This window comes from Magnolia sinica, chromosome 2, assembly GCF_029962835.1.
Source record: "Magnolia sinica isolate HGM2019 chromosome 2, MsV1, whole genome shotgun sequence".
Lineage (NCBI taxonomy): Eukaryota > Viridiplantae > Streptophyta > Magnoliopsida > Magnoliales > Magnoliaceae > Magnolia > Magnolia sinica.
In genome coordinates, this window is record NC_080574.1 from 137,575,520 (window position 1) to 137,603,025 (window position 27,506).

Consider the following 27,506-nt stretch of genomic DNA (forward strand, 5'->3'; position numbering starts at 1 on the left):
GGGTTGAGAACACATTGACCGTGACCGTTGGTCATTGTGAGCAATGGTCAACAATCTCACTGTTTTTGGAATTGCAATGCAAATCAAACAGCATTTGTAATTGTATTAGAGGTGAGGTGGTGGACACCGTAATATCCTTATCGATTTGACATGTCTATTACACCAGTGAACCAAACACACTACTAGCAACTTTATTTCTAGTATACCGTATTTTTGTATTAAACAAACATGTGGCAACAGTCAATTGTAGTAGTACCAATCATTACAATTACATGTAATAAGCTATTATTACTTCTTTACATCCAAATAAAATGTAATTTGGAAAACCAAATAGGCCCTAAAGTAGCTTCTCCTACCCCAAAATCATATATGGTATTTCAAGTAACTAATTTTGGTCTGGAAGATATTCTTGTTAAATGAATAAAAAAAGAAATGAAAAAAAAAAGAGTTTTTTTAATATGCTTATGTGTACACATTTATATAAATATGTATTAGAGAAAAATGTAGGTAGGGTAAGGTTCTCCATGAAAAAAAAAAAAAAGTGCAGTCTGTTATGACATTACGGCTATAAAGGCTACGGTTATAATCCGTAGTAACTTACCCCCCGAACGGATCACAACCAATTCTACCTCGCTGGCTGTTTTTTTTTTTTTCCCGGTTGTAATCCCCACCGCTTTTTGTAGGCCCCATTATGAAGTATGTGTTATATCCAAACCGTCCATCTATTTTTTGAACTCATATTGAGGATTGAGACAAAAAATAAGTTAGATCTAGCACTCAAGTGGACCACACTATAAAAGGCAGTGGAGGATTGAATGTCTACCATTGAAACCCTTTTAGGGGTCACAGAAGTTTTGGATCATTATGAAATTTGTTTTTCCTCTTCATTCGGGTCTTTGTGACCTTATGAATAGATTGGATGGTGAATAAATGTTATGGTGGGCCTAGAAAATTTTTAACAATGAAAATCGATTTTCTCTCGCGCTCTGTGGTGTGGTACAGTTGATCTTTGGATATGATTTTTATTTTTTTAATAATGCTCCGAAATGATCTCGAAATATGGATGAACATTGTGGATATAATAGATATATAACTGTGGGGCCACGTAACTTTGATCTCTTTTGAGCCGTTCGTACAACTCGGAGTTGGAGGAGCGTCAGCGCTCGTCTTCCAGGCGATCCGCTTCTGGAAGGAAAAGCAGGGGCCGAGAAATGCTATCCGTACAGCTGTGGCTTATTCTTGGGAGTTAAAAGCAAGTAGATTTAAAAAGGTTGGTGAGCCATATATGGGTCGTACAGTAGGAAATTTCTCTTGATATTTAGGCAGGGTGTGATGGTGATGGACGATAGGCGAGCACTTAGAAGTTGAACTCCTGGCATAGAAATAATTAATTTGAACTGTCCAAATTATTATTTTCAGTCTAGATGGATGACTGAACAAAATTTAAACTTAATTCGACATCAAATTGTACGATTAGTGGACACTTATTGGACGGTTAAAATTGAAAGATTCAATACTTCTATTTCAACGAAGAAGTGTCCACGAATAAGAGGTTCAATCAATTCTGAGTTTCGTATTGAAATTAAAGAAAGTGGGTTCCACTATTTATTCCGTTTAATTTGAGTTAACAAATGAGAAGTGTACAATTTCTGAGTGCATGCGTATCAAGCGTCATACTCTTTCTGAGTATCATATAATTCAGACAAAATGGGGTGCGCATCTTTGCACCGTGCGCACAATAGACTTTCCGCCTCGCCCTTCAACTCCCATCAGTCGTTGAGCTCCACATATCAGCCATGGTGGTAGAAAAATGGCGTATTTGGGGAGATTTCTGCTGCCGATTAGGGTTTCTTTCTCCTCCCTGTCTCCTCGAAATTCAACTCTCTCTCCTTGCAGAAATCCTCGTAAGATCTCTCTCTCTCTCTCTCTCTCTCTCTCTCTCTCTCTCTCTCTCTCTCTCTCCCGCACTAGTTTGTTCTCGCTTTCCGCCATTTCTCGCATTGGAATCGTTGGTTCATTTTATCGCGATTGATTGAAGATAGGTAAACGGATTAGTGTTCTATGCCAGTAATTGATTCGTTTGCTTCATTTCCTGTAATTTCTGATCTTTATTTTTTATTCTTGAAATTCAGGGCTTTGTTAACGAGACTAGGGTTTTGATTTTTTTTTATTTATTTATTATTTTTTTTTAAATCTGAGATTAAGGGTTTTGAGTATATAATTTCTTGGTCATGTCAGCCAAGCGTGAAAAACTGAGAATTTGCATCAAGGAATGCTAATTGCGCTCGACTTGCACTTGGAGACAAGGCACATGTGTGCAAGTTGGGAGCTGCTTGTCAGGCCATCCCGACAATGTGGATGCCATGTCTGAGAAGCTAGGCAAATATGATCATCAGGTGGGCCACACCTGTACAAAGTAAACGAATGGTTAAGAGAAATTGGCCAATGGTTCCAATTCTATGGGCATGCGTGGCCCACTTGACAATCATATTTCCCCGATTTTGGACTCATGTATCCTACACTACGATGATCATCAGAAGAATGGATGCCATCTTGCACATGCATCACTCGTTTCCACTTTTCAGGCCAGTGCATTTGAGCGAGTGCAATTGGCATTTCTCATCTGTATCATATATTGAGAAGGGGAATAATAATTAGGTTTCTAAATTGTTGGTGACATGGACTTAAGTAGTGGTTCCAGAGTGCGACTCACCCCAGGACCAAAACCAGTACGACACACCCCCATTTGGTCTGGCACAGTCTGGCTTGGTCCCCGGTCCAGTATCAGTGTGGCAACTCATTTCGTTTCCAACCAAAACGGATAAGACTCAAACAATACCAAGTCATACTGGATGATCTTTCAAACCATACATGGTCAGCTTCCCGAACCTGCTTCCCAGTAGAATTCAAGCCACATGTATCAGGTCAGTGGTCGGGTTAGGACCCCACCGTGGATGGTTGATGCTGTGGACAAAACCCCAATCAAGATATCTCATGCCCATCCAACTGCTGGCCTGCAAATGAATGGTCTGAAAATGAAATATAGCCAATGTCCATTTGCATTGAGAAAGAGTCCATTGATCTAGATGGCTGGGTGATGTAGGGGGAATCTTGGTGTGTCTCCAAGGATGCATTGTATTTTCACACAAGGGCTGGGTGGCCCATGAGGTAGGGTCTGTGAGATGTAGAATGGCCATGAGCTGGAGCCCACCGTGGGACCATGTGATGGAGGTAAATTTCCATTCACTGGCCCATGGTGGTCCTTGCCAGATGAATGATTTGTGGGTGTGCACCACCAATACACAATGCTGCACAGAACGACAATGCTGCCAGTAATTGTTGAATACCTGATAATTAGTGTAGAGATCAGAATAGTTTCAAGGGTATTAGGATTTGCATGTAGGTTTCCCCTGTAAGTAATATATTGCACAAAAATATATTCATATCCTTGGTTGGTTTTCTTATATGCATGTTAGCATGTTTATGTTTTATAATCCAACTGTTCATAGCGGTACCTTTATTTTTTTCATTGGTGTGTACATCATCATCATCATCATCATCTAAGCCTTATCCCAACCAATTGGGGTCATCTACACAAATCCTATTATGGCACTCTATCACAAACCATATCCTTGGTTGAACCATGTCCTCAGGTCTTTTCTTACTACCTCTACCCACGTTCTTTTGGGCTTCCCCCTTGCCCTTTTAGAGCCTTCAACTTCATCCAACTCACTACTCCTAACTGGTGCAGTTCTTAGTCTCCATTGCAAATGGCCCAACCGTGTAAGTCCACTTTCGTTCATCTTATTACCCATTGTTGCTACTCCTAAGTTCCTTCGAATGCATTCATCTCTAATCATATCCTTCCTTGTCTTGCCACTCATCAATTTCAACATCCTTATTTTAGCTATGCCCGTCCTATTAAGAGATAGAGAATTTTATATATATATATATATATATATATATATATATATATATATATATATATATATATATAACGTAGGAAAACCTACAGAAACCCTAAGCTAAAAATACAACAATAAACCAGCCCCGGCTGAGACCCCAAAACTGACAACTCCTTCACAATGCCTAATCCCGAAACAGCAGATCAACTCTATTGAAAACCCTTGCGCCCGCAATGCTTTTATTGCGGAAACATCGATCGTTTCTTTCTCCCATGAAGATGCTATTCCTTAACTGCCCAACATTCTGTCCCATAAAGCATGAGTGGTCTTATAGCAATCCTATAACATTTCCCACTCAATTTGATACACACCTCATCCATTATCAATAAAGAAATGTACATTTCTGCTGATTTTTTATGGCACATGGATGCCTTTCTTTCTTTTATACTTTTGTATGTTCGATCCTTTACGAGACTCGGTACATGCAATGTGGTTTTTCGCATAACATGATTAGGATTGTCCATAAACATTTTGCGGTCACTAAAATATCTTTGTTTGAACCAAGGATGTGACATTAATACATCAGTCTTACACTTAAATTTCAAGTTCAAACTGGGTGGATTGTGGATATTTTCCCTACCTATTTCAAGTACATGAGCAGTGCAGCTACCAGTCATACTTGACATCTCAACATTGGCACATGCAGCTTTTTCTAATTTATATATTATTTAATAATTAATATGTTCCATGTGCCCCTTAATCTGCAGTTACAGGGAAATATGCCCAGTTAAAGACATGGATGAGGGCCCTTGAACCTGCAGTACAAACCCATGTATCAAAATGCCAGTTGAATCTAAATATGCAAAGAAAGTGGATAAATAATCTGAGCTCCTCAGGCAAGTCTTTGGATCTTTTCTCCTTGTTAGTTGTTGAAGTTGTATGGAAGGCACTTTCTATATCATGCTTTATGAACTTTAGATTTGCAATATCAGTCCAACAAACTGCTTAACTGTTGTGTATTATTCAGCCCTGCCTGTATTTTCCAATTAATTCATTAGGAAGCGCATCTACAATTCTTTATTTCAATCTGTTCCCAAGTACTACCTATATCGTCAGCTAGGCTTACTGTTTTTCTCTCCATAAGAGGAGATGAGATGATATACAATTAATATGGTCATAAGTTCCCAAGTATGTTGTCATCCAGCAGGCCTTACCTTGAACGGGCCATACCCCGACACACTGATCTTACGGTCCTTTTTTATCTCTGACAATCCTGACCAATTCTTTTGGAGGACTGTCAGGGAAAGGAAATAGAGCTTTATGAAAGAAGCCAACCAAAGTTCCTTTGACATCCTCTATTTTCTAAAAGATCCTCCAATCCTAGCGTTAGGATTATTCAATCGGTTAGAATTTTGGATATGCTCCACAAAGGAAGGGCCTACTTGATGATTAGTTTGAATCTCCTAACATTTGCACTTGTATGAAAAGTAATTCACTAATATTTTGAGCGAAAGAAAGTAATGAACCTTCTCGGTTTCATTATATTTCTGTGGAAATGTTTTGATTTTCATATGAAGCAGGAAATAGATGTAAGTAAATTGCTTAGGTAGTTACTCTGGACGATCACTATCTCCACTGCCATGAGATAACTACAAAGAGCTCAGCTTTCCCATTAATCTCATAGATCATATTCATTTTCATTATTCTTGCATTTTCTTGTTTCTACTTTGGCTGTTGTCAATGCTACTCAGCCTACCAATTTCCATTTATGCGACTTCTATAAAGATCCTTGCTTTGCCTAACACCTGCATGTATGAATTAAAATGCCAAAAGTTTCCTATATCTAGTAATTAATTAAGGTAAACCTTTATTGAGAATTTACTCTAACTGACAGTTGCAATGTAAGTGTCCCTCCAGGAAGAAAGATGGGTGCAGGAAGTATAGTTGGATTATCAGTTTTGATTGGATCGACAGAACTTTACCCAACTATTGCTTACGCCATGGATGGTGAGAGGGATAAACCTACCAATAAAACTACGTTCTAACTCTCATTAACCAAATTTCCGATCTAGATGTCTTTGAAGAGGAATTATGGGGTCCTCGACCCAAGATATGCACACTATACTTAGGTTTTCAGTTTGTGAGTGTGGCCCATGTTTCAGCAATCTGGACTGTTGGTCTTTTTAGCCCCAACATGGGCGGACCATGCCCTGAAACTCTCCTTGATCTAACATTTCTAACCTTTCAATTTCTGGTTTGCAAATAGATAAGTAAGAAGAGAAAACACAAAATTAGTCCACATTCAACTGCAAAATGCCCAAGACATCCGATTTGAGAGATTTTTTGGGGAATGAAGGCTGAACAGACCAACTATCTGGATCCTTGAACCATGTGTCTCGTACAAACTGAAAGCTTGACTATACTCTGCATATCCTTGGGTCAAGGATCCTATACTTTGTCATCTTTGGAACCCGCATACTTCGAGAATTCTTTAATTTTTTGAATTTCAATGATGTAGAAAATGAGATTTTAGCAGAAGAGCATCGCGCAGATTTTTGGGATGCTTCAGGCTGCTTGGAAGACGAGGATCCACACACCTTCTGGCCATGGGCGAGGAAATGCTGGTTGCCTGCTTTACTGGTTCTGACAGTGGTGATGGGTTGGGAACATCCTCTTACTCTGGCCATTAAAGTAGCCCTTTTTCTCTTCAGCACAAAACCCAGCCCCCTCTCAGTTTATCTTTTTATTGAGCAGGTCAGTTGGAAAGCTTCCCAAGTCATTTTCCAAACAAATACTGATTTAGAGGTTTGTTAGCCCCTAACTCACACCCTCCACCTGCACCTTTTCATGTGGCACGAGCACACATACAATATCTAAGCCATGCATATGGTGGGAGCTGGCATGGAGATGACCTGGCGTAAAAATTAGGGAGCTGAGCACAGAACAAAAACAGGGGACGGTTTAAAAGAACTTGCTGTTGGTCTCAGTGTACATGTATGGCACTCCTGATATGTGGACCTGGCTGATTTTGGTTGCCAGGTCATGTGCAGACTGCAGCCCACCTTGTGGATGCATCATGTCCCACACGTGCCATGTGGAAAGGTATGTGGGGGGCTAGCAAACCTCAGCTGATTTAACTGCTGTAAGCGATACATGGAACTTCACTAAGCCTATTGTAGTGTGGGTTTCGGCCCAGTGTGAAATACAATAGCTTTACCTATTATGATGCATGTTTTCCTTTTCATTTGATCAGCTCTTGTAACTTGTAGTTATTGATGGTTCTGAATCTAAAATGCATATAAATCTTAATGCGGGGGCATTTTCACACCAGGCTCGAGTGGGGTGGCATGTGGGGGGCACACTCGGGGTGGGTGACCCGCATTACCCATGGATTTGGGGCCCGTGTGAGGCGAGTGGCTCGTGTTGGGTGGAACCTATGGATTTGGGGCCCACGAGGAGGGTTCGGCCGAGGGCCTGGGCTATTATGAGATAAAGGGATTAATTCGCCATGTTCTATCAGTTCGAGCTTTTAGAGCAAGTGGTTAATTGTCCTGCATCAAATCTGCTGGGCAAGAGAGAATTAACATCATCAGTAACATCGAGGGACAAACATGACGTCTGTTCCTTGCCCTACTTCATTACCTACATGTATGATTCCAAGGAGGAGTTATGGGATTGTTGGGCTGAAGATATGCACGGTTGAGTTTGTACTGTATCTGTCACCACCAATACAGGGTTGTATTGCCTCATATCACCCCTGTATTGGGCTATTTTGGACTGATACAGCTGTATCGTTCATGGGCAATACTGGTACGTATTGGGCAATAGGTACTGGTTGCAGACGATACGTCAAACCATGGATCCTTGGATCAAGGATCGGACGAAGAAATTGCTATTTATCTGCTGAATTTTTTGTCACTTCCGATGAGCATACGTGTGTGTTCCATAGTAACTATTCTTTTCCTTCCATCTGCTGTTCTCGATATAGAAATTTGTTTTCAGTTCTTTGTTTGCCTATCCCTATCCACATGCTTCCCTGAGCAAGTATAATGGGTAAGTGAACAATATCATCGCCTGAGTTGAGACCTTTTTCTTTGGCTGAATTGGTCTTCAAAGTCGAAATCCTACATTTGTTTCTCACCAGGGCAGTTTACTGAAGATTTGTGTGACATTTATCTTTACCATGCTCTTAATGTCCTCTAATTTCAAAATCTTCACAGCTGCGCCATCGATCGATGCGTCAGGACCCAGGACTGTACAAATTAAAGGTCAGTATTGCCCTCAATTAGTGTTAGAATGTGTTTGCCAAATCCATTCTGCAGTAAGGAGTATAGCAAAAGTTTTCAAAGATCTCAATCATTTTTTCTATTCATTTTTCACTGCATTGCTTTTAATTGACTTATGTAATAGACATAGCGCATTTGGGAGTTTTGTGCTCTTATTAACTTTCATTATAAATCCTGACAATGTGACATTCAAAACTCATGCTAGGGCATTACTTGATGACCTTTGATCTAACTGAAGAGGCCCCTTGATAGAGCGGAATGATGGAACACAAGATTCGTGTTGCTGACCTCAGTTGGGATAAGGCTTAGATGATGATGAATTTTTTGTCGCTGTATTTTTTGTTATCCCCCCCCCCCCTCTCTCTCTTCCAAACTAGTCGGTGTCTGAGCCGTTACCTCTCTCTCTATCTCTTCCAAACTAGCCAGTGTCTAAGCCATTGCTTGAAATTTCAAGGCATTTCAATATTGAGAAATGCTATTTTGCAGCTCGTGTAATGGAAGTTCTGTGCAGCTCCTTCCTCACAGGTACACATCGCAAACGGGCACAGTGATTGAGATCGTTGATCTTGTGGGCTTCGGTTGATGTGCTATTAGCCCGAAAATTGTAGTGATTGGATAGCTTGGACCATCCACTTGTGAGTTTTTTTCTGGTAGAATGTGGATGGTCGCTCCAACTATTCCTTGTGCAGGCCGGTGATTGGAAGGCGACTGCAGTCCTGTCCCCTTGCTTTTGTGACATGGGCACCCCCCGGTGGCCCATCAGCTCAACAGTCCCTACCATCACTAACCTTTGCCATGCGTTCCATGAGGGAGCTTCAAAATAGCATTTCTCCTCAACTTGCCGTATGTTTTTCCGCCCCCACTGGTTATTAGGGCCATAGTTCGAGAACCCATAAACCCAACTCGATGTTCCACCAGGTCAGGTGGACTCAAAGACTCAACCCGACTCAATTTTTAATAAATTATAATTAAAAGTATCAGGTGTGCCCATAGATAAAGTAGGTTGATTTAGTACCAGTAATATAAAATCGAAGTATTTGTATCAAACCATTGTTGCTGCACTGGTTATGTCTTCCCTAGGTGTCTGGTTGTGGGTTTGGTTCCTGCCCGCAACCTTTTTATTTTTTATTAATAGCGCTGACTAAGTGAGTGACTGGAAGTTGTGTTGAATCGACCGAATGTTCAAGTCGGCTTGGCAAGTCTTCCCAGGTCAGGTTCAATTCACACCCAGAACTAAGTTTCCAATCTACTTGGCTCGAACTCACCAACTCAACTTGGCAATCTACTTGGCTCGAACTCACTGACTCGAGTTGATTCTGCTGAGTTTTGAGTTGAGTCAGCGGGTTTTAGAACTATGATCAGGGTTAGTATTGGGAACATCAGTTGTATTTTCACACCTTAGAGGGTTTTTTTTTTTTTTACACACTCACACCCACACACACCACAATGGATACTCGAACTCATGACCTCTGTGTTGAAACCCTTGTGAGTCTACTACTGATAGAGCTGTACACGAGCAGAGTAAAAGCTCGGTTACTCGCTTGACTCGACTCGACTCGACTCGGCATGAGTTTGAGCCGAGCACGAGCATGAGTTTGATACTCGTTTTGATTACGAGTAGAGTACAAGCTAGGCAATACTCGACTCGGTACTTGACTCGATATTCGACTCGTGTGCTCGACTCGGTACTCGACTTGTACTGTGTGGTGTTGATTTATTATTATTAGTTTTTTGTATAATTGTTAATATATGTTAAAATTGTTAATATATGTTAATACAACTAATATATGTTAAATTTGTTGCTCGAAAACCCTACTCGAATTGGGCTCAAATTCGGACTCGGACTCAGACTCGACTCGGCTTGATTTCTGCTCATACTTGGCTCGTACTTGGACGAGTAGAGCACGAGCAGGGAATCCATGCTCGATGCCCGAGCAGAGCCGAGTACGAGTAGGACTCAGGCAGTGTGAGCCGAGCATGAGCTGGGCAATACTCGGCTCGGCTCGACTCGTGTACAGCTCTAACTACTGAGCCATGCATAGGGACCCATTCATACTTTGGAGTTTAGTGATAATTGGAGACTGCTTCTTACTTGAATTGTTGCATCTATTTCTGAAGGCATTCTATGCAAAGAAAGTCGAAGTTGAAGACTACAAGCTTCTATGCTTAGCCAGAGTGGAATTAAGAGACAAGAAGATCACTTTGATGGGGATTCTGGGGAGCTGGTGGGTTCTTCAGTCATCACCGAGTCCCAGTCCTGGAGTCATCTCTTTCTTTGGGCAGTGAGATCTTAAGAACAGACGAGAAATCAAGGCAACTGATCTGTAATGTTCTTCTTCTTATTCTTTTGGAAAATTAGCAACCAACCCAACAGGGTAATTTTCATGTTCGGTCACAGAATTGTAAATGCAGAGGAAGCTCCCATAGGTTTATACCCTGAGACTGAAAACCCCAGCATACCATAGAATCTATTGACCTGAGCTTTTGTCTCAGTTGCACAAACCTTACCCAGGAGATGGTCCTGCTTTGAATCGCCCTTCACAGTTCATACTGGCGATACCGCTCCGGGGCCACGTGTACTTTTAATATGGATCATCAGTCCTCTATAAACCAGTCCTTTTCTCATGCGCATGTGCCCCACCTGATGAGTAGAGTGGGCCAGTTTTCTGGTCAGGTAATGTTCAAGACGATCCACCTGATGAATGGCCCGGCCCAGATCTTGTACACGTGCCACATGTGATATTGTGAGACTTGGGTTCCGATGGCCTACTCTCACAGACTTCATAGCCTGGAAGTCGGCCTGGCCAGTGTTCAGTATGCTTTGGGCTGCGGCTCAAGGTGTGTGGATGGGCTTGGGCATGACCTGAGAACTAATCAGGCCCAGCCTGTCTTTGGATAGATGTAAACGTCTAACATGGCAGCCCCGCCCATTTAACACTGTTGTAATGAGTCCTTTCTAGTGCTGGAACTTGGGTTTGGGTTGACTCAAACCCAACTGATTCAACCTGAGTTGAGATTCGGTTATCAGGGTCCTCTGGTTGGGATAGGGTTGGAATAGCTCCAGCCCAATTTGAAATCAGCTTGGCTTTGGGTTGGGTCGGTTTAGGGTTGAGCATAGAAGAATCCAGGTTGGCTTCAGGTTGGGCACCTTGGGTTGGAATTCGGGTCGGGTCAAGTTGTGCATTGGGTCATCATTAGGTCAGCTTGGGTTGGCCCTCAACCTGACCAACCTGCCCCATTGCACCCCTAGCTCTTTGCTTGCAACCTTGGCTGCACTTGGTCCTGATTTTATGTAGTGGACTGGTATGCGCTAGGCTTGGGCATTCCCAGGCCCTCCTGGCCTCTCCCACCCATGGGGCTCATCCTTGCTGATTGGAGCCGTTCATATGTTGGGCCACAATATGCAAGACCAATGGTGCAAAATTCACTACGGTCCAGCAACCCTAACTGGCTTGTAGTTGTTCTTTGGTTCATTGAACATGAACTGGTGGCCTGTTTGTTTTAACTGTGTTTTGCGGGCCACTTGCTGGCCTTTCTAGCGAACCATGTTGATCTCCAAGAATGGAGTCCAGGTGGGGGTGGGCCTCACCATTTTGCCCTTCTATTTCCACGTGTTTGGGGCTCTTCTGTTTTTTTTAGGTCCATCAAAACATGTGATCGAAAAATATCCTGAGGACCTGCCACAAACGCAGACATTTTTAGGGCGTAATTAATGGACTGGCTTGATTTCTGGGTCAGGTCATCTACATGGCTGTGGGCGCCTGATGAATGGCTCAGATTGAGTTCAGCCTGCTCCGGCCACCCATTTTCAGCACTAATTGGGACCGGAAGAAGTCCTTACAGTCTAGCTCCGGTAAGACCACATGCACGTTACCCCAAACACTAATCATAACTTGGACCCTGTCAACACATGATGCTTGTGAAATGACCCCATCCGGAACTCAGCCAAGTGGATTCTACTCAGCAAGATTTCTGACTGACTCACCAGGAAACTTGCTCACATGATGTCAATGATCACATTCTGACTAATCAAGTGACTCAGTTCAAATCATCAAGTCTCTCCGAATGGGGATGGAATCAGACCCACAGCCTTGTTTTAGAAGTATGGTTAGAGACTTTTAGAGCCGACGAGGTCAGATCAAGTAACCGAGTCTTCCCGAGAGGGAATCAAGTCAGAACCATGACAAATTTCCTACAGACTCAGCTTGAAATCTCACTGAGTCGAGTTAGCGAGTCAAGTCATTGGGTTTTAAGAGTATGGTAAGTACAGTATTGTACCCATGAAGAAAATGAGGATTTATATTATATAGAGACAGATGAGAAGGAACTCAGTGAAGTGAAGGGGACAGACCCTGGATGATGGAAACAGGCCTTCTGTTTTTTTGTTTTTTTTTTTTTCTCCCATATCAATTCCATGCATAAATTCAGCAAGAGTCTTCTTATTTCTTAACACATTCCTTCCCTTAAAAAACCTAACGCATGGGGCTGCTGGCCAGTGCCAGGTTGTTGCTTGCAAACTGGCTCAAGAGAGAATTCCAACTTCTCAGTGGTGATTTAGCTCCTGGTGTCTGCGAGAACCCGTCTTCACACACCATATAGTCTGTCAAGGCGGCCGAGAGGTTGATCTTCAGGTCTGCTATGGACCGGCCCTTGAGGTTCCTGGTTGACTTCGAGAGGTTGCTGAGGGCGTCTTTGTAGACCTCGCCACACACTTTGAGGTTCGCCTGCTGCATTGGGTCGCGGGCTGAGGCTGCCATGAGTTTATCAGCCAGGGCCCGAGCCTGCTTGGTCTTGACAATCGTGACCATGATGGCCTGCTTGGCCACCCCTGCAACGGTGACTGGACGGTTCCTCGTCGTGGACCTGGCTAAGGACATGCAGAGGGCCGGGTAGTCAGTTCGTGTGCACACTGCAGCAAGCATCAGGTTGGTGCCCTTATGGGGCCTGGATAGGTGGCTGTAGGCTGCCCCGGCCCTGCTAGCGATGAGTGCCATGGAGGCCGTCAATAAGACCAATGTGACAGAAAGTGAGAATGTGATTGATTGACGGTGGGCCATGGCTGGTTTTGGGTCGGATGAACCTACCGTCTGTCTCTCTCTTGCTATCTGTTCCTTGGCCTATCTGATTACAAATGAATAAGAGACTTTTAAGAGGAGGGAGTTTTGGGGTTTTAAATAAATTTCGGAAATTATGTGGACTGACCATTTCTGAATGTAGGGTTAGATTGATGTCAGCCACTCACCAGCAACGTCCTGTAATCGTTACGACGGTTGGTTTGTGAGGCTGGCCTTGAGTATAGAGAGAGGTTCGGTTAAGCTCCTAAAACTACTCTCTCAATGGTATTCCTAGTCTGTGGTCTGAGGCCCACCATGTTGTATGTATGAAATCCACTCCGCCTATCCGGTTATATCCTCAATGTTAGGGTTTAAGTCCAAAAATCAGGTAGACCCACAGCTCAGATGGGCCACACCACATGGAACAATGGGTATGGGACGCCAACCATAGGATTGTGGTGTGGGACAACCATTCTGTGTATCTTTCATCAAAACCGTTAATCAGGTGTCACTCATCAGGATGAAGATGATATGCAAAATCAGCCTGATAAAAAACTCAGTCTGGACATGCCTTGTGAACTTGGCGGTTTTGGGGGGGCAATTTTACATTGTTACTGTTGGAATGGCCTATGTTTTTGTTGTATCCCCTCTGTCCATCCACGTCGCCACCTAATTTTAGTACATGAGCCCAAACATGGGGGGGATACAAAACTCAAGTGGGCCACACCACAGGAAACAGTCTGGATTAAATGGTAGCCGTTGAAACCCTCTTGGGGTCACAGAAGTTCTAGATCGGACTGGTATATATGTTTTCCCTTTTCTCCCTCCTAAAACTTCTCTCTGCCTTTCTCTGCTAAAACCATTCTCTTAAGTGCCAATGGAACACATGGGGGAGATCTAGACCGTTCACCAAGTGGGCCCTGCTGTTAATATATGTAGGACCAAAAATCAGGCCTGTCGATTCATACGGAGGACAGCTCGTGTACGTTTAATGTGGACCGAGTTGGCCCACCCGTCAAGAGAATGGGTGGCCCACATCCATCCATGTTAGTCATTGCATGTCTATTCTCTCAAGGGCTAGATTCCCATGTCAGTTTAGCATCATTTTAATATACGGTATCTCACCCTTACATTGAGACTGACACACAGCTATCCAGGCCATCCAATTTGCGGGACACATCGTGGATGGACCAAATCTCTAAAATCACACTAATCAAGCAATAATAACCGTCCAATTAATGGCTGCCATATGGATGGTTAAAACCAAAATAGTGACTGCTCGAGATTATATTGTGTTATTTTAAGATCCAGTCCATTCATCAGGTGGGTCTCAATGTTAACCTACATTGGCCCAAAATCAGGTCTGCCCATTAATAAGATGGGCCCCACGCGAATGTGGCCCTGGCCAAGCACATTCAAAATTTTGAACAGGGCAAGCCTGGTCTATTGACAGACCGATGAATTCGTGTTTGGCCCACCTAATGCTGGTAGGCCTCACTTCGGGACATGATACACAGTTTAGCCACCCAATCAATGGACTGGATACGTCCCTCACATTAGCCATCCAATTTTATTCCCTCAATCAAATTATTCAGTTCTAGATTTCAATTTTGTTTGGTAGGGCCCATCTCAAGCCATTCACATGGGGTTGGGATTGGCTCGGGCCTGGCCCGTTTATTCGATCGCAAATCTGACCCAACGATCCATTACATTCTGATTGAACCACGCTACTTAAAATTCATTTACTTAAACGGTCCACATTTTATGATATGTAGGATGTGCGGACCTGATCCATTGCCACAGATCAGCTGGTCAACCAGGACCTGCAAGTGGACGGCTGACTAAAAAAAGAAAAGAAAAGAAAACCAACCAACCAAACATTCCATTAATTGGATGGTTTGGATTGTCGGAATCAGTTGGATATTTGCATTGCCTACCATCCACACTGAGGCCCACCGTATGAATAGTTCTCATTACTGTTATAAAATAGACGGCTGTGATGAAATATAAAGCCTAAGAACATGGATTTTTGTGGGGGAAGAGATCCAATAAAACGACAGTCTCATGCCGCACATGTACTTTAGATATGTACCATTCAACAGCTGGGACTTAAGAAGAGACCATCAGTCCGAGAAACTGAGGCTGAGGGGTTTTTTGGTCTTTAATCCCTTGAGTAAATTCATTTTTACCCATATTTTAGAATTTTAGAATTATTTATTAATTTATAATAATATTTATTTAATACATTATTTTCCACTAGATTTTTTCTAATAATAATAAGAAAAACATCAAAATCTGAAAATCTTTGGAGAAATTCCTATGCTAATAAATTTCCCAGATTGAGATTTGATTTTACAGACAGAGATATAATTCTTAGGACATCCCATCATTATAATGGAAAAAAATAAAATAAAATAAAAAAGATAAACACAATAAGTGGGCCCCACACGGACAAGTGAATTTTATCTCTACTTTTTACATGCAGGTGAATGACTTTTTATACTTAGGCGAATAAATTGTAGAACAATTTCATTTTACAGGTACTTACATAGGAAATGAACTTATTCTTTTATTTAGACAATGACATTGTCACAAGTGGCTGGTTTTCCTTTAAAATTTGTATAACAAGCTTATTGTACAACCATATTCTAAAAGTGTAGTGTCTAACTTTAGAGAAGGGCTGCCTCTTCATGAAAGTGGGACTCCCCAATAATAAAGGCAATCTAAACCGATCATCACATGGGTTATCATGTGAATATGAAGTTTTTAGGGTTGTTCATTGTTTTATATGATGTGGTGCGCCTGTTGGTTGGATAGGCTTGATTTTTTGGGCATCCCATTATTATAGTGAGACTCAACGATGTATTGGTTGGATGACATACACACTGAAGGTGGGCTCAACACAAGCTACACTTGAATGATTTAATAACTTTTTCATGTAATTGAATATCAACTCTAAATAAAGCTTATTCGACAATGTTTTTATAGAGGAACCTCTTGTCACAATCGTAAAATATGACATTGTATTAAAGGTTCTTAGATTCGCGATTAATGACATACCATATGTGCACATGAACGAAAGTGCTCTTGCATAAACCCCTTGAAAACCATTGGGATTCTTGTAAAGATGTGGTCCTTGATAGGATAGAATGATAGAATGAGATTCGTATAGCTGACCCCAATCAATTTTGACAAAACTCAGATGATAATAATGACTGGCCTTAACTAAGGGAGAGGCATTATAGTGACTATCAAAGCAATTCACATAAAACATGTTTATTTAGCTTGATCGAAACATAAACCAAGATAAAACAATCAAACATTATTTTAGTGGATTTGGATCTAATTTTGGCAAGAAACGCTTGTATTCCACTTATTTTGGTACGGGACACAGTGGCCCACCAACTACAACTCTGCAATGAATTTTTCAATGTCTATTGTGCCGCCTTCGCAAAATCCGAAAGAAACTGAAATGAGGGAGTTTGTCATGTGTCGTTGGACAACAAATAAATTAATGATTGGTTCGTGCAGGCGACTAGACGCATTTATCACCTCAAATGGCCCATTAAGCTGATTGATTAGGTTCCTTTATTATTTTAATTATGTGATGCTTTCTTAGCACAGTATCATAAATCATTATGTGGGTTCTATTTTTTCAAATGAGTATGATTTTACTAATTAAAAAGCAAATGCCCACATTCAAACAAAGTATAAGAATATATTCCTAGTGAAAGAAAATAAAAGAGAGGAATGAAAGACACCCACACCCCGAGTCAGGCAAACTCAAGAACCCAGTAGGGATGTGTCGACTATCGAGAAGCTTCGAAGGAGCTACGCAAGGAAGCCAACGTGGCGTAGCCTTGTTTGAGCAAGATCTGATCCTCAGTCCATAAGGAGCCTTGAATGTGGACCGTTGTTTCATTTCTCTCCACGGCTGTCTACTTGTATGACACGAACTGAAAGGTTAGGATTTTGCTATGGGCCCAGATTGTTTATGTGCGGTTCATCATCGTGGATCAAAAAGATTAATGGTTTGGATTCATGAACCATTAGGTCCACTTATACAGAATGAAAAATCTAAGTATAGCATGAATGACCACTTTCAAGGGTAATGGAAGCTTATAAAAGAAAATACAAGAGAGGAGAGTTTACAGCCAAAAGTCATCAAATGGGACAACTAGAACATGGAAGAATAAGTAGGGCCCACTCATGATGTGCATGGAGAATCCAAACTCTTCTCATGGGCACCATACATCTCAAGAATCATGCCTCCAACCTATGTATTCACTTTTTATGGCCACCTAATGTCTTTTGAGTTGGGGTGGATCCCTTAACCTTAGTGGACACACCTAATGATTTTGTGACATATACCCAACATGGTAGACCTTATATTCCATTTAGGAGTTCCCATGGTGGGCGTCTGCTCCCCATTTTCCTTTAAATTTTTGCAAGTTGATCATGTATGATGGAATCATTGAATATTTGACTTTTTCCAACTACGTGTGGTGTCCGGCAATTGGGAGAAAATAAATAATTGATAGAGAAATTCTTTAGCAGTTGGTAATTTTAAATGTATCTATATCAATGAAGTAGGTGACTCATAGTTTTGATAAATTATTTCTTCATGCAAAAGAAACTTAGAATTATTTTGGGAGTGTGTATTTGATATGCATCAACAATTGTAAGAGAATTCATGTGAATTGAAATTATCGGTGGCATTGTGCAGTAAATAATTAAAATTCATTAAAATTTATACAAATGTGTTTAACAACTTATATTTAGAATGTATTGGTAGAGAGAAAGTGAGAGAGAACTATAATTTATAAATTAGTGGTAATTAGAATACATTTGAAGAGAAATTATATAATCTTCTTGTGATTTCAAAAAATGAGCTTTTGGAATTACCAATTCATATCGAATATGTGGAAGCGGGTCATGTGTTACCTAAGTAACATCTTAGTGGGTGTTACCCTTATGGTGTGGGACCCACCATGATGAATTTGTTGTATATCCACTTCAACAATAGGTATGACATGACATTGTATTATAAATTCTTAAATTCATGACCCATGATATGACATGTGCACATGAACAACCATGCTCCGGCATAAACACCTTAAAATTCATTGGGATTCAAGTAAGGATGTCGTCCTTGATAAAATGGAATGGTAGGACAGGCTTCGTGTAGCTAACCCAATAAGTTATTCATGTAGAGCGGGTTGCGGACAGTTACATGGCCAAGATGGATCAGAAAAGGCCCGGTCGACGACAGAAGTGATCCAGACCATCGAACCTTAAATAGGGCGTATCTTGCAATCCGGAATGAGTTATCTGACGTAAAATATATGATTTTGGAGTAGAACGAGCTACTGAAGGTAACCAACCCCGCTATGCCGGGTTGCGCAGCCCAGAATTGCGAAAAACCCCTGGATCGACGGTCGTTTTCCTGTTTTAATTTCGTTTTTACTATAAATAGTAAGTTTTATTTTGATTATAACTCTTCATCCGTCGGGCTTTAGGAGTTGTGCCCAACGTGAAAAGAGCTTAGAATAATTAGGAGAACGGTTTGGTGAAGCCAAATAGGACACTTACTATTTTTGGCCAAAAACCTTGCGCACTAGTAGACATCATGACCGTCTATAAATAGTAAGTTTACTATTTATAGTAAGTCGCGAATTCTAGGAGTTTGAGTTGTAGTTTGATTTTAATTTCTTTCCCATTGCTTGGTACCCCTATTTAAAGGGAACTCGTTTTTAGTAATCAATTAATCAATTTCGAATTTATTAGAATTTATGTTTATTTTCTGCTTTCTTTCCTCGTGGATTCGAGAAGTCTCTGTGAGGAGTCCAGAGAAGCTCCGTGGATTCGAAGTAGTTAACCTCATCACGTTCATCTCTGCGTCAATTATGATAAGGCTCAGATGAAGATGAAATAATCAAACATTATTTTAGTGGATTCAAATCTATTCCGGGCAAGAAACGCTTGTATTCCTCTTCTTTTGGGATGGGAGACAAGTGGCCCACCAATGACAAATCCACAACGGATTTTTCAATGTCTATTGTACTGCCTTCGCAAAATCCAAAAGAAATAAAAATGAGAGTTTGTCATGTTTTGTTGCATGACAAATTAATTGATGATCTATCGTCGGTGGACCACCGGCATGTTAAGATGAGTACGATTTGACTACATACAAAAAGGTAAATGCCCATTATCAAATAATCAAAGTAAAAGAATACATTGGTAGTGAATGATAGTGAAAGAAGGAGATGAAAACCAACCCACAAATCGGACCAAGAAAACTCAAGAAGCTAGTTGGGCTGCACCAAGAAATTTTGAAAGAGCTAGGCAAGGAAACCAACATGCCATAGCCAAAGTCTACAAGGAGCCTTGAATGTGGACCTTGTTTAATTTCTCTCCACAAACGTCCACTTGCATGACAATAACTGAAAGGTTAGGATTTTGTTATGGACACAGATTTTTAGTGTGCGGTTCATCGTGGTTGATTCAAAAGACTAATGGTTTGGATTCATGAACCATTAGGTCCACTTATACAAACTGAAAAAGCTAACTATAGGATGCATATAAAAGAAAATACAAGAGGAGAGTTTGCAGCCAAAAGACCTCTAATGGGACAATTAGATAGTGGGAGAATGAATAGGGCCCACCCATTATGTGTATGTAGAATCCAAACCATTCATTTGGTGATACTCCTCATGATGAGCACCATCCATCTCGAGAATCAATCCACCACCACCAACGTACAATCTTGCCATAATCCCAATGGACACCTGATTATTATGTGACATATACCCAACATGGTGGACCCTACACTCCATTTAGGAGTTTCAATGGTGGGTGTTTCCTCCCCATTGTCATTTGAATTTTTGCAACTTAATCATGTATGATGGAATCATCAAATATTTGACCTTTTCTAACTCCATCTACAACTCAATGGACGTATGGTAAATTTACCAAAAAAAAATTTGTGCGCAAATGCGATGGCCAACAATAAATAGAAAGAAAAGGATTGATGGAGAAATTCTTAAGCATTCTATATTCTCATTTGTGTCGTATCAATGAAATAGGTGACTTATAGTTTATTTGGGTTCCAATCCTTGCCCGAGTGGTAGACTCTGAGGAGTTTCAACAGAGGTCTTGGGTTTGAAACCCATAGGTGGTGAAATCCTACTATAGCATGCGTGGGTGTGTAGCAGGTGCGTGTGTTAAAAAAAAAAAAAAAAAAACAAGAAGAAGAAGAAGGTGACTTATAATTTCGTTGAATCATTTCTTTAAAGTAAATTAGAGATGGTTTGAAAGTCTGTATTAATTTGATATGCACTAGCAATTACCATATAATTCATATGAACTAGATTTAGTAGTTATATTTGGCAAACATATAATTAAAATATATTTAAATCCATATAAATATATTTGGCAACCTATAATCAAAATCTATTAAAATTCATATAAATGTGTTTAGTATCCCATATTTGAGTGGAAAGAAAGAATGAAGGAACTATGATTCACATATTGTTAGTAATCAGAATACATGCAAAATAAAATCATATGTTTATGTTGTGATTTAAAAAATGGATGCTTTTTATACACCAATTCATATTAAATACACTCTTCGAAATGCACCAATTAATCTTTTAAACAAACACCCTGTTCAAAATCTCACTTATAAGATTTCACTAAAAAGATCGCGCACTTAGTCATTATATATTGGATCAACACATGATATCATAAAAATAAATAATAATAATAATAATAATACAAATTTGTGACTCCTACTTAGGATTAGGAATGGATTAGAAAAAGTATCTAAATGGCTTAAATTTAGGAGTGGCCCACCGGAGTACCCTATCTTATACCAAATACACTTGGACTTAAGTGTGATGATTGGATGTGTGACTTTCCATTGATCGTTCACTAAACCAAACTTGATTTGATTGGATTATCCTGACCGCATGATAAATGAACCTTTCTTCGTTGAATACAGGCCGTTGATTGGTTTATCTTTTAGTGTACGTCTGTAGTCCACTGGTTAAAGGGAAGAATGTAAATTTTCAATTGTTTTTTTTCATATGGGCTAATTCTATATATGAACCGATCGGATAAGATCCGTTCCCTGTCCACCAGGTATACAGAATGACATCGAGATATATGGATGCAGATTCGGTGGATCCATGACTGTGAAGCCCACCATGATGTATGCGTTTTATATCCACACCGTCCATCCGTTTTTACAGCTCATTTTATGGCATGATCCAGAAAACGAAGCAAATTCAAATCTCAGGTGGACCGCACCACAGGAAAGGTGATTGAACGCTCACCATTTGAGATGGAAAAACGGATGGACATGGTAAATAAAAAACAAATACATCAAGGTGAGCCCCAGTCATGGATCTACCGAGTTCAGTGGTCCTCGGATCCACCGAATCCATGTCCGAGCTTCAAGCCCGGTAAGAAGCATTGGGTTGGGTGAGAACCGAAATTGTTATTCCTGTCAAATTTCTAGATTTTGAATTTTGGCCTTGACATCTCTCGTTGAATTCCCAGACATGTTTAAACCTGATGCTTTGATATTACTTTATTGGAGTTAACCAGCTCTTATCTTACACCACTATAATGTAATTCTAAGAAACTTTTAAACGAACTTGTCTTTCATCCTCGGACAATATACCGCTAAGGGCCCGTTTGGCCGGGTGGATTGGGAGGGATTGAATGGTATTAGGGTGGATGGCATGGATTTCTAGGCAATGATGGTGTTGTCAGTGAATTATCTGGAGATCCATGGGATTGCTATATCCCTGGATTGCTATATCCAATCTGTTTGGCGCACCCGGCCAATCCTGAGATTAAACCTTCTCATCCCTTCCAATCCCTCGAACCAAACACGTCCTTGGCAAATTTGAAAGGATTAGGTTGGATTGGATGGGATTTAAAGGTAATGATGGTGTTGTCAGTGGATTGTCTTAAGATCCATGGGATTGGGATCCGATCACCGACTCTGTTTGGCACGCCAGGCCAATCCCAGGATTTTACTTTCAATCCCTTCCAATACCATCCAAGCCCTTCCAATCCGACCGGCCAAACGGGCCCTAAGTTTTTACGTGACTAGTACAAAGAGAAAGGGAGAAAGGGGGCCTCCCCCCCGAACACAACGGGAAGCCCTGAAATGGGGGAACCTTTAGTTAAGATTGAGAATTTAACCGAGAAAAAACATAATTTTATCCAAGACCTCCACCTAAATCCAAACCTCATTCAAGTGAAAATATAGTCGAAATCCCCCGCCTACGTGATCATAACTTCTCACGACTGAAAACGAAAGGCAAAAAAATGAGATCGTCGAACGTATATCCTCGACAATGCCCATGCATAAAACAACTAAGTATGTGGGGCCCACCATGTTGTCTATGTAAAATCCGCTCCGTCTATCATGTTTATCCTTTATATTAGTACTTAATGCCAAACAATGAGCTAGATCCACAACCCAGATGAGACACACCACATGAAACAATGGGAATGGAATGCCAACCATAGGTTCGAATGTGGGGACACCATGACATTAATCTTTCATCGAAACCGTTGATCAGATACACCAAAAAAGGATGTCCTGTTACAAGAATCATGTAGGCCACGCCATGTGCACGGTTGTGGTAGCAAATTTACTTTTTCCCTCTGTTGTAGCCCATATGAGTTTTAATACGGATAATATTCTGTATTTGCGGGTAAAATAATGTTTCTCACCTGATTGACGGAGAGGATTCAATATATAAAACATGGTGGACCCCACAGAGGTCGGGTGTCCGGTAGCCCTTGCTTTTGACTTTGCTACCTTGAATATAAAGCGTGGTCTGACACTTCATCCTGTGGATCGTCCATGCTTCACACGACTGTGACAGGCCCTGCGAGTGTACTTGTGTGATCGTTGGGCCATGGAATTCTTCACGTGGGTCCTACCTGATGAATTGGTATATGAGTACGATTTGCATGCATCTGTCGCGATCTTCTCGCCACCCGCTGGGCCCACATGCTGAGATTGTCCAATGATCTGAACCGTCCAAATTCTAGTTACTACGACAGATAAGCTATTAGCTCATAATCTCGCTTCACTAATGATTCTAGCCTTTGAATTTTTGGATCCATTGAAAATTTTATTTTCATCATTTTAAATTCGTCTGCAGACGATGACGGTCACAATCATCCATTCAAGGTAGCCCTTACACCATGGGTCCACAACAGGAACGGCTCCGATCACTAGAACATTCAGCATGTGGGCGGTGGGCCCCATTAGGCGGTGATACGTGCTGCATCTGAGGCCGGGTGGCGACAGAGGCAAAACGAGCACGCGCGCGCGGTGTCCGCAGCCGTGCATCAAAAGTCGCCGTTGAGCTCACACGCGCGAGTAGATATCATATGGCTTTCTCATTTTTCAAGGGCCGTAATTCAATGTGGGCCCCTCCCTCGTGTGAGGGGTCGAACACTATCTAGGGGCGGACGGTACACGTGTCAGAGATCTGGGCCCATTCATGGATTGGTATTCTCATTTATTCAAGGGTTGTGAATCAATGAAGAGCCCTTCAGAACGCTATCGGAGATGTGAGCCAAGGTAAACGTTTCAGAGATCCTGGCCGTTCATAGCATCCCATGGACCAAAAATAATGTTGGTTCCTCAGGCCAGCAAACTGGCTTGAGAACAATAGTCAGTTGGATTTTAAAAAATAATCCAACGGTCCAAGTTCAACGTACGTGGGTACCCCACTAGATGGCTGTACTGCCCTGATTTTTGGTAGGTTTGGACGTGTGTATCCACCCTGATATATCACACGTGTTGTCCCCTCGTTGGGGATCGCATCACGACCCTTCATTTCGCACGGGTGCATCTCGTGCTAAAACACATGCGCTCAAGTGGAACACGTGTGAAAATCCATGGAGTTCCTCAGCCCTTAATCTTTCCAGTCAGTTTATCCGGTGGACCCCACTAAATATGCGTGTATGAGTATGGACACGTGCAAGGAGATGTGAACGGCCGCTTCAGAGGCCCGCCGAGATTTCTACACCGAACGACGTAATAACTACGAAGACCCGATCGCATGGGTTCGATCATTTTGATCCCAACACATGGATCCATGTGACATATTTATCAAGATCGTTATCATTCATCAGGTGGACCACACATTTATACAGTCCTTAGAAAAAATATTACATCGTTATGATTATTAGATATAAACGGCTGATCCTGTTTATCTAAAATTACTTTTTATATATTGATTATTTGATGTGTAAAACATTATTAATTTATTATAAAAGAAAATTTAATGCATTTTCCACTTAATGAACGGATCTGATATTTTATGAATGTATCTACCCGGCACGTGCATGGAGAGGAAAACCTGTAATCTCACGCGCGAATGCAGTTAAAATGCATGAATGCAACGTAGAAGAGAAACAAAGCAACACGCTTCACGAGGAAAGATTCTCGGATCTTGAAATAAATATTTGGTTTGAATATTCCTTCGACGATTACTAAAATGCCCTCCGGGCTTTAAAACGCCACCTAACCACCTCTTTTAAATGGTGGTGGCTCATCTGTTACACAGGTGGCATGCATTTTTATTCAATCTAGACCGTTCAAATAGTGGAAGAAAATATAGAGTACATGGATGTGTAAAAAAAATGATACCAGACAAGGAATCACAATCATTGGTTTGGATATCAAATGGATTTATGAATTCCACTTTCATTGGGTGAAATAAGATGGTTGAAATCATCTGATCAGTGTGATGTTTGCTCTATGCTCAATCTTTACTGGCCACCCGCAATTTGGACGGTTCAGATTGAATGAGATTTGGTCAGTGGAGTAGCCATCACCGTTTAAAAAAATAGTTGTGAACAATCACCACAGTCCTTCATAGTTTCACGCTAGATACGTGGCGTGATACCATGAGATGCAGATGCGTGACAGGTCAAACAAGATGCAGATGCATGACCTTCCAAGATACCTAGATGTCATCAGCATCATCTAAACCGTTCATCAGGTGGTACTCACTGTGGGTCCAATGCAACATGGAAATCTCTATGATCCAAATCATCCATCTGATTACCTACAAACAAAAGATTAGATTCAATGGTCAAAATCACCTGTCTCCACTGTTAGAATTGCTGGATCAATGTTATTTTGGGGTTATAACATCTCCTTAGTGGACCCACTAGATGAATGGTTTAGATCAAGCTGATTTAATCTTGATAAGCCACATCGCAACCCTTTGTAACTCCACACGTCTGCTAGCCTCCATAGTCCATACATGCCACGGTGGCACAACGATGCGAGATCCAGGCCATCCATCAGGTAGGTCCGTACTTGAACTGGCTAAAAAAATCAGGTGGGCACAATGTTAAAACAGGTGCTTGTCTCGGAAAAACTGGATCAAGTTGTTTACAGCCGTCCATTTGTTTGGTATACTTTAGCTGACCAGAAGAGTGGGCCCAGCTTGATCTTGTGCCAGGGCATCTATTTTGCAGATGGACGAGTTCGGCAGCACCGTTTAAAAGAAACAAAATTCCAATTAAATTGAAATAAATGAAATGACAGACAATTACTACGATACAAAGTCAATGCGTGTGGGCGGAGATACCAAAACTAAGGGATGCAAAAATCAACCATATTCATTTATGGAGGGGACTGCAGTTAATTTGCTATTTATCAATGGCTACAAATTTTTTAATGGTGTGGCCCACCTGATGAGTAGATGGGGCTGATGTTTGTAATAGGTGATCCTGATTGTATAGCCAACCTAATTGGAAGGGTTGGATTTCAGATGCACTTAAAAAGGTTGAAGTTATATGCTTGGTGGACCCTACATTTTAGTCCAGCTGGTTGGATTTTAGACCTCTCCATATGTAGAGATGCTCATGTGCATCAAATTAGACTGATTGATAGAGAAATATCACAAACATATCATGTGAAAAGGTTCTATAAGGTCGACCTCATGGGAACTTCCCATGAGGTCGAGCTGTGTAGGACCCACCATGATGTTTGTTGAAAATCAACAATGTGCATTTGATGGGTCTCCTTTAGGTCATGGGATATGCCAAAATTCATCTATACACGGAACTCAGGTGGGCCATGCCTAAAACATATAAAAGCACCTGTTGGGGCCTACCTGAGTTTTGGATGCAGCTGAAACTTGTTCTGACCCCTCATCCAGGTGGGACACACACAATGGATGGACTGGATTTGTGAAACACATCTCAATGCGCCTAATAAATGATTATGAATGCTTTAATGTGAGGGTAACCCCTCTCAACTGTGGTATGTGGTGCGCCCACCCAAGTCATGGATTGACTTGATTTTTAATCCCATGGCCCACCATGGAGTGGTGCATGCTGATGGGATAAATGTTCAATACACATCAAGGTGGGGCCCACACAACTCGACCTCATGAGAAGTTCCCAGGAGGTCGACCTCGTAGTACCATTTCCCAAATTTCATGATATTTATTGCATCCAAATGCACTCTTAAAATATCAGAGTTTTCTTTCTCAATTTTCAAAATTTTGGAAGAAGAAAAATCCAATTTTCTAATTTTCCAACTCAAGTCCTGCAAGTCGATAATAGAAGCTGCTAATTATCGTAGACAACCTATCATGCGTGGTAGATCTGACCCATTAAAAAGGAGGCCCTGCCATGAAGATCATTTATCTCAAAGATCAGACGGATTGCTCTTATGCAGGGCCAAATCACTAGCCGTTCATTTATTTCAATAATCGCATGACCTGATTTTTTTCGCCAGGTGATCTTCATGGTGGGGCCCATCATTTGCATGGCTCTGATGTCATGCAAGAGTGCCACATTAATTGGAAAGAGGGTTGCGTACTAAATTAGCATACAGCTGGGTGCAGGTGGTTAGCTCTCACAGGGAAAGAAAAAACAGAAAAAGAAAACCTTTGATACTCTGGCACAATGTGATGGATGATACACAGGCACTAAGAAATTGCACAGAGAGTACCATGAAGAAAGAGTAAATTGATATCTATACCCACAATATCGATCCATTCTCCCTTCTTTTGGGCTTTTGGTAATACAATAGAACAACTTAGTACTATGATATTGCCAAAAGTAGAAAGAGTGGGGCACGGTTATCAATCCGACGTGGACGGTAATGGTCAACCTCAAAAAATAAGAGATTAGAATTATGGGTGTTTGGCGCCATCTTTCGGTTAAAAAATTAATAATAAAGAAAAGGGGAAATAAAT

The 27,506-nt window shown here is 41.2% G+C and overlaps 2 protein-coding genes across 6 annotated transcripts; one reads left to right on the forward strand and one right to left on the reverse strand.

Annotated features, from left to right (window-relative positions):
* Nucleotides 1–1,747: 1,747 nt before the first annotated feature.
* Nucleotides 1,748–10,700, forward strand: LOC131237872 (uncharacterized). 5 transcript variants are annotated; one of them, XR_009167451.1, is made up of 8 exons: nt 1,748–1,904; nt 4,673–4,805; nt 5,827–5,912; nt 6,424–6,659; nt 7,734–7,853; nt 8,126–8,173; nt 8,397–8,483; nt 10,310–10,448. XR_009167451.1 is itself a non-coding variant. In XM_058235907.1 (7 exons), exons 1-7 carry the CDS (start codon nt 1,811–1,813, stop codon nt 10,475–10,477), a joined length of 879 nt encoding a protein of 292 aa, XP_058091890.1. In that variant the 5' UTR covers nt 1,749–1,810; the 3' UTR covers nt 10,478–10,700. The 5 variants fall into 5 exon arrangements, 4 of the variants coding, with proteins under 4 accessions (XP_058091890.1, XP_058091889.1, XP_058091891.1 ...); XM_058235907.1 differs by lacking the exons at nt 7,734–7,853; nt 8,397–8,483 and adding an exon at nt 6,945–7,007 and having other exon boundaries at nt 1,749–1,904; nt 6,424–6,710; nt 10,310–10,700; XM_058235906.1 differs by lacking the exon at nt 8,397–8,483 and having other exon boundaries at nt 1,749–1,904; nt 10,310–10,700.
* Nucleotides 10,701–12,663: 1,963 nt separating this feature from the next.
* LOC131228175 (21 kDa protein-like) lies at nt 12,664–13,248 on the reverse strand. The gene has a single exon (XM_058224030.1). It carries the CDS (start codon nt 13,246–13,248, stop codon nt 12,664–12,666), a length of 585 nt encoding a protein of 194 aa, XP_058080013.1.
* Nucleotides 13,249–27,506: the final 14,258 nt, after the last annotated feature.